The sequence below is a fragment of the Arachis duranensis genome, chromosome 7 (assembly GCF_000817695.3).
Source record: "Arachis duranensis cultivar V14167 chromosome 7, aradu.V14167.gnm2.J7QH, whole genome shotgun sequence".
NCBI lineage: Eukaryota > Viridiplantae > Streptophyta > Magnoliopsida > Fabales > Fabaceae > Arachis > Arachis duranensis.
This window is the reverse complement of record NC_029778.3, coordinates 12,835,511-12,852,695: the sequence shown is the minus strand read 5'-3', so window position 1 is coordinate 12,852,695 and position 17,185 is coordinate 12,835,511. Positions and strand designations below refer to the sequence as shown.

Below are 17,185 nucleotides of genomic sequence, written 5' to 3'. Positions count from 1 at the left end.
GATCTTTTGCACTTGCAACAAATTAAATGTGAGTTTATACGTTCATTCATGTACATAATTGTAAAAGTTAATGAGAATTAACGGTTAAATTAGTTATCAAAAGATCAAACGCCTCAAATTGATTTCTAAAAGATACAATAATAAATGAAATCGTTTTTATCAGTTAGATAATAGCATATATTAAAAGATTGGAAGGTTATCAGGTGTTTCATTGTACTTTGTTGGAACAGCGCTATTCTTAGCATTACTTGGGGGAGTAGTTTTTTTTGTCGTTTTTCTTCGATGTTAAATGGCAATATTATCCCAAAGTGTGCGTCGCAAAATTACAATGTTGGTCAGCTTTGAGTGGGTAGTGCAACAATCCTCTCCGCGCTATTACGTTCATATTTATACAATCCCATAATTTGGTTAACTATCATCACTTGTTTTGCAACAATCCCATGTCATTATCCTTGTATGAATAACTCAACCTCATGGTCAACTATCAAGTGCTTTAATTTAACAATTCAATTAAGTTTCTTTTAAAAATTATATATTTAATTTTTTATTACATTAATTTAAAAAATAAAATAAATATTTCTAAAAATTATGAATAAATTTAGTATCTTTTTAAAATTAAATACACATTTAAAATATAAATTAAATAAATTTAAAATTAAACCTTTCTCTATATTTCTTTTAAATTGTTATTTTGATACTAATACTAATTTTTAAATTCGTTTAAATTTTACATATTTTAACAAAAGTTTTCATAGAAAACTGTTTTAATTTCTTTTAATTTTTTAATATTATTTTTCTATTTTCATTTTAGTATCAATTATTAACCTACATTTTTAAAAAAAAAATTAACTATGGCCAAATAAACAACTTTACAAAAAATTTTTGTCAGCTTTATACACTAGTGATGTATCTAAATTAACATTACAATATAAAATTGCATTTACATACTTAAAATTTTCACTATATCTTAATAATAACCTATTTTTTTTTAGACTTCATGCACACTTCTATCTCAAAAGAATTCTCATTCCAAAATATAATTATTCGCACAAAATAAAAAATTAATTAAAAATACACATCAAAATCGCTTAAACCCTTTACAGATTTTTATGTAGCTTTTTATTTTTTTTAATCTGTGCTTATCAAAATTTATTTCTATCGCACTATCCCTTTGTTGTGCCCAAAAAAGTCTAGCCCTCTATTCATCTATTATATTGTCATCACAAACAAAAGACTCACAGTAAGCTCATTTTGTTAAGCTCATTTTGTTAAGCCGACGGCCCAAAATAATCTCCACTCGGCTCCTCTAACTAACCCCAACTCACACAATCTTCTCAAGCTGCCTGCCTTATGCCCCTTGTGCCAGCTTTGTCAACAAAGCTAAGATTCAAATCTTTCAAGTACGTACAACAGGACGACCGGTTTTTTGCCCATCATAGTCCTCTTTTGATGCATTTTTACGACACATTTATTCCACCGAATCAACACCATTCACTTTAATTATATTAAATCTGCACGGATTAACTGATTGGAAGAGAAAAGTTCCAAATCCGTACAGTGGAACAGGTGATAACCTTCCTAAAAGATTTATGTTACTTGTCGTTATTTAATGTTGTGTTAAGTTTTTGTCTATATGCCCATCAAAAAATAGACATGATGAACATATATTCGACTCTTTTATATAAATAAATATGAAAAAACTTTTATTTACCAAAATGCGCACCAGTTAAAATAGTTCTAAGAATACATATAGCTATTTTAAGGATAGCGCACCCGAAGTGAATTTGTATTCCATTTCAGCTTTAGCAACCACGAAATGAAGCAGACAATACCAGTAAAATTGCAGCTCGTCCTCCTCGCACCTGGCACGCACGAAATAGATCAAGTCAGGCTGGCGCACACGAGTTGGTCCAACTAAGGGACAGCAGCAACGAATTGACCCAAATCAGCAGTGATGTCCGCAAAATGGGATTACTGGCGCATACGAATTGGGGGTGTATTTGGTAAATACGTTAGAAGCACAAGAAGCATGTTTAATCTTCTTGAACGTTGTAATTTTTGTTTGGTTAACTTTTTACGTCTAAAGGCAAAATTGATTTTGGATTTGAACTCCTGTTCATCAGAAGCAACAAATTGTAGCTTTTGCGTTCACTTGACAAATTAAAAAATTAATTACCATTCTACCAATTTTGCCATTCAATCTCATTTACAATAAATAAAAGATACAAAAAATAATTATCAGAGTTCTAAATTTTTTTCATGACTATGCTTTACAAACAAATATTTTTTAATATTATTATTAGTACTCTTTGTTAACTTTTAATTTTTATCAATTATTTATTTATTTTTCGTTAATAGTATGAATATCTTTGTTTAGAGTTTTTTTTATGTTTACTTATGTATATTATTGTATTTTTTAATAGAATTTTTAGTATTTATTATTTATATAAAATTTTTTAATCATTTTTATTAACACGTATTTTTTTATAGAATTTTATTTTTTTTATTTGACTTTGTATATTTTTTACTGTATGTTCTTAAATTAGTATATATTTTATTTCTTATTGTTAATTTTATAATATAAATTTCATTAAAAAGATATAATTAAATATAAAAAAAAGTACTAAAGAAGAGTACTAACAAATTATAACAAAAAGGTACTAAATTTCAACACATAAATTTAAATTATTTTTAAAAGAAATTATAGTTAAAGAATATTAAAATAATATAGTTTTAAATGATATAAATTTATGTTTACTTTAGTAATTTTTGTTTAAACCTAATTTTAATGATATAATCCAAACAACATTTATTTTATTATAATCTATTTTGATACAAAATTACCAAACATAAATCACGTTAATACCAACTCATTAAATTTTACAAAATCAATTTTATATAAATTCTAGTTTGTAAACTCTAATCCAAACACACACTTGGTAATGAAAGCTGCTGAAGTTTAGTAGATGCTGCCCCTAATAAGCTCAATTCGCAGGCGCCAGCCACTAAATGGATCCCCCATTCCGTGACGCCACACGTGAAACGATTCCTGTTGCTGTTTGCTGCATTTCGTGGTCGCTGAAGTTGAAATGCAGTACAAACCCACTTAGCCGGCGCCATCCTTAAAATAGCCATGCGTATTCTTGGAATTGTTTTGTCTGATACGTATTTTGGTAAATAAAGAATTTTTCATATTTATTTATATAAAAAAGTTCATATATTTATTATTTGTTTAATGAAACATAAATTTTGAGAAAATACACTGACATACAATGATACACAAAATACATGTACATAGTGTTTTATAAAAAAATTGAGATATAAATATTAGATATGAGATATAGATTTTTATTACGATGTTATCCCTTCAAAAATTTCACTTTCTAATCTCATTACCTTCATCATCAACTATATTTTCCAATGAATTCTTAATGACAAATATATTTATATCTTATTATTAGTGTCTTAACAAACAAACAAACTATATATTTATGTACATTTTGTGTCAGTGTGTATGTGTATATTTTTATAATTTTAAAATAAATATATATTTAGATTATTTTTTAATTTATTTTTTATTAATATATTTTTTTAATTATCTATCATACTCAAATCTTTATTGATATACCTTCATTTATAACAAAAATTTATTATTGCGAATCACAAAATCATCAGTAACAAGTCCTCTAATCTTTTCTTACTTTTCAATGGTCAATTTTTTTTTCTCACTTTACTATTTTTTATAATCTCCAGCATTTTGAAAATTTGACATTAGAAAATAAGAATTTTGTATAGTATGAGCTGCAATTTTTAAAAGAAATGGTAAATCAGAACCAAAAATAACTCCTAAGAAAATATTTGGGAAGGCTTTTAAGCAATACAATCTTTGATAACTTTTATGGATTGAATTTTAAATTGGGATATCGAGGGGAATATATAGGGCTTTTTTTTATAAACAAAAAATCATTTTCAATATTTTCGAATTTAAAAGTTACGGTACGTTTGATTTGTGTTTTCATTTTTAGTATTTTCTTTTTTTTTTAATTTTGTGAAGATAAAAAGTGAAAACCGTGAAAACAATAAAATCCTATTTTTTGTTTTCACTCCCTATTTTCATTTTTTCTTTTACAAAATCCAAAAAACAGAAAACACTAAAATAAAAATAAAAAATGAAAATACAAACTAAACATAAGGATCTATTTCTTTTTTTTTTTTATCTAAAAGTATTTATAAGTCCGCTGAGGAATTAGTCACCGAGTTTTACTTGATATGGATATCCTGAGTAACTGAGTTTCTGACCGTGAATAAATACGAAAAGAGACATGTAAATGATAAATTTAAAATCCCACACTGAAGGATAAAGAAGGAGGATATTTTTCATTGCAATATTTTTTAGACATTTTGATACATTAAGATGTACATTATATAACTATCAAAGGAACACAAACAACATAAAGCTTACATTCTTGCTAAAATCGGATAGTGTTTGTTTTGGTTTACTCAGAAAACTAATTGAGAAATGCATGGCTTGAAAGATAAGAGTGTGTGTATGCGACTACTTTTACAGTTTTACTTGCGTAGTTTTGATTACTAAAGCGTGAAGTTGAGGGAGTGGAAAGTGAAGCATGGCTCTGTTCTTTTTCCACCACCAAACTTGAAACAATTGGACTGCTTCCGGCATGCAGCCGCCACCGATTCCTTCAAGGTCTCCGGTCCACACACCAACACTCCAATATTCGATCCACAAGTTTCTTCTTGGAACATGCCAAATATATCTGCCCAATTGGATGATGGAGATCATTGAATGCATATAACAAATCCAAAGAAACAATTGATATTCTAACAACACACTACCTTCAAAGTTAGGCCTTCCACCGAAGTGGACTTCATGTTCTTCAAGAGCATTCCTAATTTCAGCTGAGCTTAGATCAAGGGGCTTCATGTCTTTCTCAGAGATTGGTTGAATCCCTTTCTTCAGCCTTCTCCATCTAAGAAGAATCGCCACCAAGCCGTTGCACGCTAAAGCTAGGACAAAAGCAGCTATAAGAAGCAGGTCCACCATCCAAGAGGGAGTCTTTTGCTTCGACGAATTCGAATGCTTCCCAGATGGAATTATAACATGGTTGAAACAGATGAGAAAAAAAAGAAAAATGATGGAGCTCATTCCTACGATGGCGGCCAAGCAAGACGGACTCTCAGGCCCGTGTACAGCATAATTTGCACACACCGTGTCCAGTTCCAGGGTTCTTACTTTTGAGAATTCATTCAGTAGCTCTTTGATTCCAACCCCTGCTTGTGTTTCTTGAGTCACAAACAACTTTAGATTCAAATGGCAATTTTCAGTTGAATGGTTGACCAAAAGATGTGAGATTGGATGTAATAGACAAAAGTCCTGTGCCTTCTTGATGACATACACAAGATGAATTCTTGAAGGATATCTACTTTTGCTGCTAGATGAATTGAGTTCTTCCAAAATGCTCAGAAATGGGGTTATTCCACTTCCTCCAGCAACCAGGAGTAGACTGTCATATCTGCAGATATATTTTTTTTTCCTTTCAATTATTTGAATTATATTCTATTTTTTTTTTCTATTTTTCCACATTAGAATGTGACTAGACAGTTCAGTTAAGACTTAAAAGTAGGGTAAAGTACTAAATTGGTCCCTTATATTTGGGCATAATCTTATTTTGATTTTTAAAATTTAAAGTGTCTTATTTAAATTCAAAAATATTTCATTTAGTTTTAATATAGTCCCACGGTGAGGTCAAAATTAAATAATTAACAGAATGTTCTACATGACAGCAATACAAGAACAAGGTAGATAATTTGGAAAACAAGTACAAGTTGCAAAGGCACAAAATCAACCGTGGATGCATCAATACATTTATGTATCATTTTTCTTACAATTTAAATGAAATATTTTCTATAGAACTAAAAAGAATGATAAATAAATGTATTGATGTATTCACGGTTAATTTTGTGCCTCTGGAGCTTGTACTTGTTCTCCAGATTATCGACCTTATTCTTGTACTGCTGTTATGTAGGTCATTTTGATAATTATTTAACTTTGACCTCACGGTGAGAGACTACATTAAAGCTAAATGAAACTTTTTTTAATTCAAATACGACACTTTAAACTTTAAGGACCAAAATAGGATTACGCTCAAACACAGAGGACTAATTTAGTACTTTACCCTAATTAATAAATCTTATATATTTAAAATTTACTATAAAAAATAAATTAGATAAAAGTTAGGCACAAAGTTAAAAACACGATTAAATTGGCGCTAAAAAGCAAAAGTGACAGTGGAGATCATGTGTTTGCTTACTTTAAGAAGTCTAATGAAGCAGGTCCATAAGGTCCTTCAATTGCAACAGGTATACCCTTCCTCTTATCAGCACCTTTTTCAATCTCAGCCTGTATCAGATCATAAAGAGAATTGGTCCACCACCCTTCAGATTTGATTATTACAGACATGGTTTGGTTTTCAGCCCTGGAACTTGATATTATACTGAAAGAATGCCACTGAAGATGTGATATTGCTGGTATCTTCATAAATATAACACTTGTAGCCATATACTTCAGCCCTGCAAATCATTGAAAGAAACATTTAAATTTCATATTCTTTGTTCTCATATTTTTTCAATTCTAAAGTTCAATATCAGATTGAATACACGGATCTTTAGGCAGAACTATTTCCACAGCTTTGGATGGGAAAGTTCTAGCAGAAATCATGCAGGTTCTTGGACTCGATTGTATGATGCGGAGCAGTTTGTCGAGGCTGAAAAGAAATAGTCCTCCGAAGACTGTATAGAAGTGCCTATCTCCACCATGGAACAAGAAGAACACTAGAAAGATTGTGTAGAGATGATGTGTGTAGTAGAAGATTTCAAACTTCATCCTCCTGATTTGTGGAAGTGAAGTGACATAGATAACTAGTCCGGTGACAAGTGTAATCGCTCCTGCAAGGTATATTCGTCCTGTGCTTTGCCACTTCCAAATCTGTTTGAAGATCATGAACAGAAAATTAAAAGGAGAGTACTAATCATTACTACAATTAAAAGAAAATTGAAAAATTTGAAGAAACATGTTTTAGAATTTAGAGTTTGGGCTTCACTTCTTTCTGTATATGGTGGCTGACACCCCAGACAAAGCAAGTGCTTGCGCCGTGTACTGCAGCGAAAAATATCATTGCAGTTCCAAGCCAGGTGTGATATCTGACTGAAGCTTCGAATTGGATGCCGAGTATGCGAAACAGAGCCAATCCCCTTAAGATAGGAAGAAGAAGCAAAGCAAGGCAGGCTTCGGCCAGCAACCCGAACCGGGTTGCTATTCTGAGATACTTGAGTTGCCATCTGAAATGAAGTTATGCATCTGGTGAATTAAATCAACAGCTTTCTATCAGAGCACAAAAGAAAAGAGTAATAAGAAGAGCATTTACAGGTTCAACTTGAGGGATTTGTCTGGTAACAACTTCTTGAAGTCGTTAGAAATGCGAGCGTAATAAGTCCATGCTAGAAAGAGTATAAACAGCAAAATTACCAGTATTTCAATACTGGATAAGATTCCTAGAAAACTGTTAACTACCAGTGGACTTGAGCTGATAATTGATGAGGTCCGTGAACTTCTGCATGGGAAAATGATCATTGAAAGTGAAAATACCCACTAAAGTGATTGAATGGAACTTGATATTACCTGCTTCTTTGATTTGCAGCTTTCAAATCCAAGAAAAGAAGTCCAATTATACAAACAGCAATTATTGGAAATGTATACACAGCAAAGTTAAGACCTGCAAAGAATCTTCTAGTGTCACCTATCATTTTATTCAAATTAAACACTGGAGATTCAAATTCATATAATTGTTTATGAATTCAATGTGTACCATAGTACCCAAAAATTGTATTATTGGCACTTTCTTCTGCAACTTTCCATTTTCTTGTCCATATTTGGGTAGGCTTTAGAATCCAAAGAGCAACCCAACCTGCACATATGAGAATCATAAGAAGTTTAAGAATAGCAAGTAAAGTGGAGCTTGCCATGCCTGAATCAATGCTCTTCAGTCTTCACATTTCAATTGGAGTGATTAGGATCCCTATTTATAAAGGAATCTTAGGAGAATTACTGCTTACCATTTTGGAGGTAAGAACATCAAATTTAGCCCCACCACTTCCACTTTAGTACCCCATTATTTTATTTATTATATAAAGCACCTTTCTACAGTAAGGGAAAATTAAGATTATGCAATGTTTAAATGGATTGTGCCCACGACCGGATTCTCCATTTTCATCATTTCCAGAAGAGTTAACAATTAAAACTTGACGTTTGGGCTTGATGTGATTATGCACTGAGAACAAACATGATGGCATACCATTATCTTTTATATATATATATATATATATCATAATCTAATTGATGTTCTACTCACTGTATTATTAATTAAAATTGCTAGTGTGGCAACTTTGGATTATAACCATAGTTTTTTGCTCCAGCGTATGGTCCCTCCAACAGATAGTGGAATTCTGGTCCATGATACCCTTTGCCTCTAGACTAGAGTAGCAATTTCTAATTGTCATATCAAGTGACAGAATATTTCCTGATTGTTTTTTTTTTTTTCTGAACAATTTTTACAGAATGTGGGTATGTTGAAACTTTAAATGTGAACATAGTTTTGATCTATGTTACTTAAATTTAGAGCAACAGCACATGTGATTTAGAACACAAAAATGGAAACAATGGCTACGAACACAGCCTTGCTTAATTACTAGTACAAGTGAGATCATTTGTTATTTGACTTGTTGGCTTACGTTGAAGGAGATATTAATTGAATTTTGTGAGATTAATCAATGGAGGAGAGAACGAAGCTTTAAAATTTGTGTTTGTAATTAAACTAAACTTATCAATTACTAATAATTTAGGTAACAACAAATATCAACATCATACCATACCATAGAATAAGCAAACATTCAAGGTCTCCAGCCATTACTATTCAAAATCATCGTCTAAAAGAAGACATTTCACTAAACCATCATCAACAACAATTCATCAATATCCTCATAACAAGTAGCTTAGAGTTTCACATAACATTATATAATGGTTAATGGAAAATAAAACCCGTACCTCAAATGCGATGATGATCCCAAACCTCGCGACAACGAAACTGGTTCTTCAACAGCTAAACCCTCCTTCGGAAAAAAAATCCCCATCTTGAAATCCTAATTCTATTCTCCCTAATTTCTAATTTTTTTTCCAACAATCTTTTTCTTCAATTCGAAATCCATTTTTCATCCTTGTCCTCTGCTAGTGTTATCGATTGTTATGAGTTTTACACGTTCAACGAATTCACTGCGGGTCACGTAGCTTGGTTGGGCCATTATTTTGTTAAAAAAAAAAAATTTTCAATGAAAAAAAGATTTTTTTTTATTTTTTAACCATGAGATATTTAAATATAAAATTATTTTTATTTCTCATAAAATTTAAAAAAAATAATTTAAAAATTTTCTTTTTAAAAAAAAAACTCACTCAACCAAATTCATAATCCTAGTCAACTAGTCGTCTTCCTTCAAGTGTCGAAATCTCCTGCATGCCACGATATACAATCGCCTTAGCCACGGGAAATCCTTGGTCACCATAGACGGCAGTTCTTAAGTAAAGTTGTAATAAGAGGCTCATTTTTTTTTATATGGGTTGGCGGAATGCGTTGTGCATGCATATTGAGTGCTAGTGTGTTTAGGAAAAAGATCCTCTCCAGTTTTTTTAACAATTGATAGAATCCAGTGTGATCTATCACCTTTGATTCTATGAGTGGAACCAGAAATAAATAAGAGAGAGAGCGCAATGAATGGTTAGATTGAACACTGGATACCATCCAGTTTTTTTCTCACTGGAGAGGATCCACTCTCGTGTGTTTATGAACAATATGTAGCCAATTCGAAACCACAAGTGGGAGGCACAGATTTGGAGAGTAGGAAAACCGACGGTCCGATTTGGGGGAGCTGCAGTCATGCATCGTTGGTTCTAGGAGTGTTTATGGCTCGGCCCGATTCGAAGGTTCGATTCGGTCTCGAATTTTTTACAGACTAATTTGGTGTGATTTCATCGGGTTTAGGGTTAGATAAGAGTCTCAAAAAATATATTCGGTTATTATTTCGGGTCGGGTCCGAACCATAGTTCGGGTCATCCAAACTCGACCTGATGGTCCGGTCATCATACACAATTAATATTTTATGTTATTAATGATGGATGATGACTATTCTTATGTGAAATTTAAGTATTGTAAATCTTAATATTTTGTATTATTAGTCATTATAAGACTATAAGTTAATGTTTTATGTTTAAAATGCATAAGATTTTAGACTAATGCATAATATTGTGTTATTTGTATTGATTTAAATATTTGGTGTTATTAGACAATATTAGTATTGATTGTGGTTATACTTTTTAGAGAAATGTTGGTTCTTGTTATATTTTTCTAAGTGAATTTTATTATATGAATTGTAAAATCATGGTTGAAAATTAGGTGATTTTTACATGCTAAAGACCCAGTTTTTACCCGGTTTTTACCCGATTCGAAAGTGCATAGATTTCATTGGGTTTAGAGTCGGGTTAGTATCTAAAAATTAGACCCGGTCTATGTTTCGAGTCGGATCTGAGTTAGGCCAAACCCGATGTGATCCGGCCCATGTATATACCTTGTTGGTTCATAAGTCTAAGCCTCCGAATTGTATGGTGAAAGATTTTTTTTTACCCAGATTGAAATGTGGGTCGGTTTTTAGAAATTAAAAAATATAAAGAAAACAAAAACCCAAAAGCGGATTATAAAAAATTGAATTTAAAGAAATTCAAATATGAGGGTTAAATTTATTAATGTATATTAATGTATATATACCTTTAGATTTAGGAGTGATAACAGGTAGAATAGAGTAGGATTTTGATTTGATACTAATTTTATCTGTAAATTGAGATTTTTATATAAACTCAACTTATTCTATTTACAGATTGAGAATTTCTCAATCCTTACTTTTTTCCGAGTGCATGTTCGACACGTGGAGTATGGTCACAAATTTAAAAGTCAGATTTGTGAACCATTTCTTCGCCGTTCAGTTACCATTTTACTCATCATTGTCCATCGAATTGGTAGGAGCTTCAAATATTAGGGAATGGATCCTCTCTAATATTAAAAAAAATTAAAAGTGTAAAGCGAAATCTCTAACTTTTTTAACCTTTTATTGCACTCTCTCATATATATTTTTAGTTTCACTTATAAAATTAATGATAAAAGATTATACTTTACTCCCTCAATTGTTAAAAAAAAATTAAGAAGATCTATTTTTTAAATCTGAAATTCAGATTTGGCTCAAGCTTAATCACAGTTCAATCTTCTTCCTACCAAGTTGGCTGTGCGATGATCCCAAGAATCTCAAATCAGACCCTCAATAACCATAATATAATAAGAATACGAGTAATTTAGGTCTTTTATTTTTTTCTATTAAAAGAGTTAACAAGTGTAATTATTCATGCCATGTACGTGATAAGATTAAAATTATAATTTTAATTTTTTTAAAATTAATTTAAATTATAATAATTTAATTAATAAAAAAGTAATATGTTATACGTTTTTTTTAATCTAGTGTTAATCGAATTAATTTTAAAATAGTTATTAATCAATTTTAATAATCTACTTTTTTTAATAAATCAGATATATATACTGAATGTGATCATAAATAATATAGTAATAGTTAAATCCACCAACAAATATATTGGCTATTATCACACTATAAAACAAATTACATATAAAGGCTATTAGCACTTATAAATTTATAAAATCGCACTGTCTTTGATTCGTGCAAAGGTTTACTTATCAAATAAACTTAAAATATGAATAAAAAATATTTATAAAACGGACCTAGCATCACTTGAAAGAATCATAAAAAGTAATCAACTTACCTTCCATGAAAACCATTTCTATATAAATCGTCTTGTTCTTGTCAAATTAAATGAGACTTTCCATAACCTTATATTAATTTTGTTAAATAATTTTATATATATATTACGGTAGTTTTTCTTAATATATATACATATATATAAATAAAAAATATATGAATTATGTTTTGTTAAACTCTATATTATCGATTATTAAAAATATTTTTTAAATCACATATATTAATTATTTTTTGTTATAATTATTTCGTTTTATATATATAATTATTTTTTTATTCTATAATCGTGTAATAATTTTTTATTTTTTATATCCATATATATTCTTTAATTTCGACTCCATTTATACGCATATTAATAATTTTTTTTAATAGTAATGTTTTAATTTTTCGTTTTCTTTTTTTTAAATAGTGATGTTTTAATATTTTTTTAAATATATTTTAATAATTACATTACTAATCTAAAATATAAAATGAGAAAAAATGTGATACATATATTCAAGAAAAAAATACACTTAAAAATCAGAAAAAAAAAAAGAAATTTTATATTAAACTCTAAAAACCAAATAAAATAGTATCTCTGGTTTTATTCTCATTTAATTCTAAATCAAAAGTAATTATGTTAGAATGGCTCGCCACATTAGTTGACTAGCCTGATTGAGCTCCAGCTGCGACAAGCTACACATGGCCTATAATTAGGGATGTCAATGGGGCATGGCGGGGGTGGGGGATGCCTCCCTGCTCCCCATCCCCGCCCCCAGATTTACTCCCCGTCTCGGCCCCCGGTCTCTGCTGTGGGGGAATATTGCTCCCCATCCCCATTTTCCACAGGGCCCCATTCCCCGCAGGGACCCCATTCCCCATCTATCTGATAGTTCTAACTAATTATTAATTTCCATATGAATAGAGGTGTAAGTATCCATTCTATACAAAAATAACAAGATTTTATACAAAAAAGTCTAAACAAAAAGATGTTGACTTCTTTCGAAATGACGCAATGGGGAACACAACGACGAGCCAGAGGATAGAGAAATGGACAAGGTGGAAGACGCGGCAAAAGAGAGTATAATGGACACGACGATAAAGTTACGCAGTGAGAAGGGAGAGCGGCGAGAGGTTGGCTGTAGAGAGGTTGGATGGAGTATGGACAACGTTAGGGATTTCTGAATTGAAGAAGAGTTATGCAAATGAGGATTATGAGTTTTGGGTTTCTATATATATATATGTGTGCGTGTGTGTGAAATGACTAAAAAAACATGTATGAGAAATAAATTATTAAAGATAATTCAATAAATTTATGAACTTCGGGGATTAGCGGGGATCCCCGCTCGGATCCCTGCGTCTGCCTCGGAGAAATTTTGTCTCCCGTCCCCATCCCCACGGAAAAATTTTTCACAGTCGGATCCTTATTCGGGCAGTTCCCGCAGGGATCCCCGTGTCTCGGAGAATTTTGCCATCCCTACCTGTAATTAATAAACCATCATGTATTCATGTTAGTATAACGGCACTACAAGTTAAGGTCTTTGAAACACTACAAAATTAAAGACTCTACCACAATTTCACTCAAAATAATACAAGGGAGGAAGCGCAGAGAGGAAGCGCAGATAGTGAGCAGAGAAGCAGTGAAAGTGATCGTGAAGAGAGAGTGAGAGAGGGAGGTTCCCGGTTCATCGAAGAAGATGATAGCGACGCAGGAGGAGATGGTGGAAGTGAAGGTTCCCCTTACATACAGGGACCAGTGCGCACACCTCCTCATCCCTCTCAACAAGTGCCGCCAGGCCGAGCTCTACCTTCCATGGAAATGCGAGAACGAGCGTCACTCCTACGAGAAGTGCCAGTACGAGCTCCTCATGGAGTGCATGCTTCAGATGCAGAAGATCAAGGAACGAGCCTCCCTTAATCACTCCCAATCCAAGGGCGCCGCCTTTTCCGTCATCCCTAAAACCGCCAATGCCTGATTCATTCCAAATTTCTGCTTCTCCCTAATCTAGGATTTTTCGGATTCATTCCTCATTCCTGATTGATTAATTGCTCTCGTTATCAATATTCTCGCGTTCCGATTCATTAGGGTTATGGGATTGTTCACGCTTTTACTTGATTAGGATTAGAAAATGTTAGTTTCGTAGGTGTCTCTTTGTGGATTAAATTGGGTTTGCTGTTATCATAGGACCATAATTTTTGTTCACATTAGCTGAACAGACAGAAAAGTTTCGAGCTTGTAGCTCGTAGTGTTAATTTTATCTTCTTTGGTTCTTTTTGGCTCTATAAATAGAGAATGGGGATGTGAAGATTGATCCTCCTACTACAAAACCAGTTAAGTTATATATATATATATATATTACCCCTTGCGTTGTGTGTGGAATGTGTTTTAAGTTGACTAGACTTCATTTTAATTTTATTATTGTATAAAACTGAAGAGTATGCGTATTTTTAGTTGCAAATGATGGTTGGTTAGGCTTGATTTCAACGACTAAATACCCAAGATGGCACTTGTAATTTACATCGAGCCTTGAATTGATCCCTGAAATTTTAATTAACCCATTCTGAACTTTCACATTTTGATTTGTGACTTGCATTAGCCCCAGGTTCATCTCCATAAACCCTAAACCCAGCTGAGTTGTCGCTTAAGGGACAATGGCAACAATAGAGGTTGCTTAGAATGGCCTCAAGGAGGAAAGAGAGAGTAATAGTAAAGGGATTTTTATGTGAATGATCTCTTCGTAGGGAGCGATGTAATTTGCACAACCACAAAATGACACTGTTTTCATTTGTTCACTGTTGCAACTTAACATGCCAATTTAACTTGCTGTTAACGGAGATAAACTAAGGGATTAACACGAGACACAAATTGGAATTCGGGAGATTGGATTCAGTTAATTGAAATTTTAGGTGTTAATTTGTGGCACTATACAAATTTCAGGGGCGATTTTGGGTATATACTCAATTTCAATTTATTGTTAAAGATGGTAGGAGTTTGTTACCTTGACCCTGTACTCATGGCTTTCCACTGGAGTAGATGTAAATTATGGTTGATTCGGTAGGTTCTAGCACATACTTTAATATTGATGACTGCCTTTATTCGAACAATTGGGAAAAAAACATACTAAGATAATTGCTTGTTGGAACAAAATGTGAATTCATGACTTTATGCACACATAATGTTAAATGATTAATTGGAACCAAAATCCTGTTACCTAGAACATGACACAGCTGTTTAAATTAGATTGTACGTTTTGATATCAGTTGCTTATTTTGCTTTCCACTTCTTTTCTGTCTGTTCCCACTTACTTGTGGTACTGGTACTGGTTCTGCCGATTGCTTTCTAATGTATATTATGTACTTTCGGCAGGAACCTTTGTTTGGGTGGGAGTTCCTTCATGTTTTTCAGTTGTGTGAAGTCGAAATTACTTTGGATTATTTGTCCAGAGACTACCAAAAACTGTTTATACTTTAATTCTCGCAATTTTTCATCATGGACACATGTTTTTACTTGAAAATAATAAATTTTTCTTAACTTTTCATAAGTGGAGATATAGTTGGTTTGCCACTTCTATTCCCTGACCAATCATCACATATGTTTGAAATATTTTTGTTAAGGTGAATTCTATGGTGTAGAAATATTTTTTTTTTACACATGAGAAAACTAACGTGGCATAGATTTAGGAGTGACACCTATCTCTTGCTATTGTTGCTTTGATCAGATGTGACAAGACAAATACATCAAAATTCAGATTTTATCTTTTGCAATTAAATATTAATACTAATAAAACTTTAATTACAGATCTATTTTTGTTGTATTGGATCAAAAAAATTGGGTCAAAGAAAAACAATAATTTTTGGACTGTAATGAATTATTATTAAAGAAATATATTTTATTGTGTTTATTTTATCAATAAAATTAATTAATTTTTATTAAATATTGAAGTATGCATAAATAATATTAAATACTACAAACAATAAATATTAAAAAAATAAATATTCAAATTCAAAATTTAATCTCTAAATTATTGTGTATAATATTAAATTTTTCTTACATTTTGTATAAGAAATTAACAAGTGTTATTTTTATTTTGTGAGAGTACCTTTAAAAAAAATTTGTCAATAATACTAAAATTTTCTTATATTTTGTATAAGAAATTAATAAGTGTTATTTTTTATTTTGTGAGAGTATCTTTAAAAAAATTGTCATTTGATTTATAAATTAGTTAAAAAATTCTTTAGTCCATGAATTATTTATTTTTTTAAAATTAATTTATAATATTTCGATTTATAGTAAGAATGATAATTTATTTAGAATTACAAATATAACAACAAAGTTAAATTTAAAAAGATGAGAAAATATTCATATGCAAAACTTGAACATAAAATAAATATTCATGCATATCAAATAATTTTAAATATTGAACATTTTAAAAAATATTCATACGTACCAAATAATTTGGGTTATGTTTCGTACCAAATAATTTGGGTTATGTTTCAGACTCCAGTTTTGTTTTTTAAGTATTTTTTTCACTCATCTTTTTAAATTTAACTTTGTTGTGATATTTGTAATTTTAAATAAATTATCATTCATATTATAAATCAAAATATTATAAATTAATTTAAAAAATAAATAATTCATGGATTAAAATTTTTTTTAACTAATTCAGAAACACTTTTAATTTTGATATTGAATTCATAATAGTATTTTTTCAATAACGTACGAAATTTTGTGTATTTTTTTTATATAGAGATCACAAATCTAACCTTTTAATTTGTGAATTTTAACTTTTTTGAAATTTTTAAAACACAAAATCGACCCTCTGATTTGTGAACTTACACAAATCTGATCTTTCAATTTGTGAATTTTAATTTTTTAAAATTTTTAAAATACAAAATCTACCCTCCAATTGATAAACTTTATTTTTTTTAATTTTTAAAATACAAATAAGACTCTTATTTGTGATTACATCTGTATTAAATTAAAACATACCACTCCTACATAACCGAGAATAATACAACAATAATTCCATATACAAAAATCAGCCATTCATAAATTAAATGACAAAAATTTTTAAAGTTACTCTCACAAAATAAAAATAACACCTATTATTTTTTGATACAAAATGTAAAAAAAAATTCAGTGTTATACATAATAATTTAGAGACTAAACTTTGAATTTAAATGTTTATTTTTTAAATATTTATTGTTTATAATATTTAACATTATTTATCGCATACTGAGAATTTGGCAAAGAGTAGGTATACAAAAC

At 30.7% G+C, this 17,185-nt stretch overlaps 1 protein-coding gene across 4 annotated transcripts; it reads right to left on the bottom strand.

Annotated features, from left to right (window-relative positions):
- Positions 1–4,351: 4,351 nt before the first annotated feature.
- LOC107457844 (ferric reduction oxidase 8, mitochondrial) lies at positions 4,352–9,319 on the bottom strand. 4 transcript variants are annotated; one of them, XM_021127476.2, is made up of 8 exons: positions 9,119–9,319; positions 7,884–7,982; positions 7,443–7,790; positions 7,119–7,356; positions 6,676–7,003; positions 6,330–6,588; positions 4,855–5,531; positions 4,352–4,775 (listed from the first exon to the last, which is right to left on the bottom strand). In XM_021127476.2, the coding sequence occupies exons 3-8, from the start codon at positions 7,646–7,648 to the stop codon at positions 4,591–4,593; spliced, it is 1,893 nt and encodes a 630-aa protein (XP_020983135.1). In that variant the 5' UTR covers positions 7,649–7,790; positions 7,884–7,982; positions 9,119–9,319; the 3' UTR covers positions 4,352–4,590. The 4 variants fall into 4 exon arrangements, with proteins under 4 accessions (XP_020983135.1, XP_020983133.1, XP_015931503.1 ...); XM_021127474.2 differs by having other exon boundaries at positions 7,892–7,982; XM_016076017.3 differs by lacking the exon at positions 9,119–9,319 and having other exon boundaries at positions 7,443–7,628; positions 7,697–7,790; positions 7,884–8,094.
- Between the last annotated feature and the right edge of the window lie 7,866 nt (positions 9,320–17,185).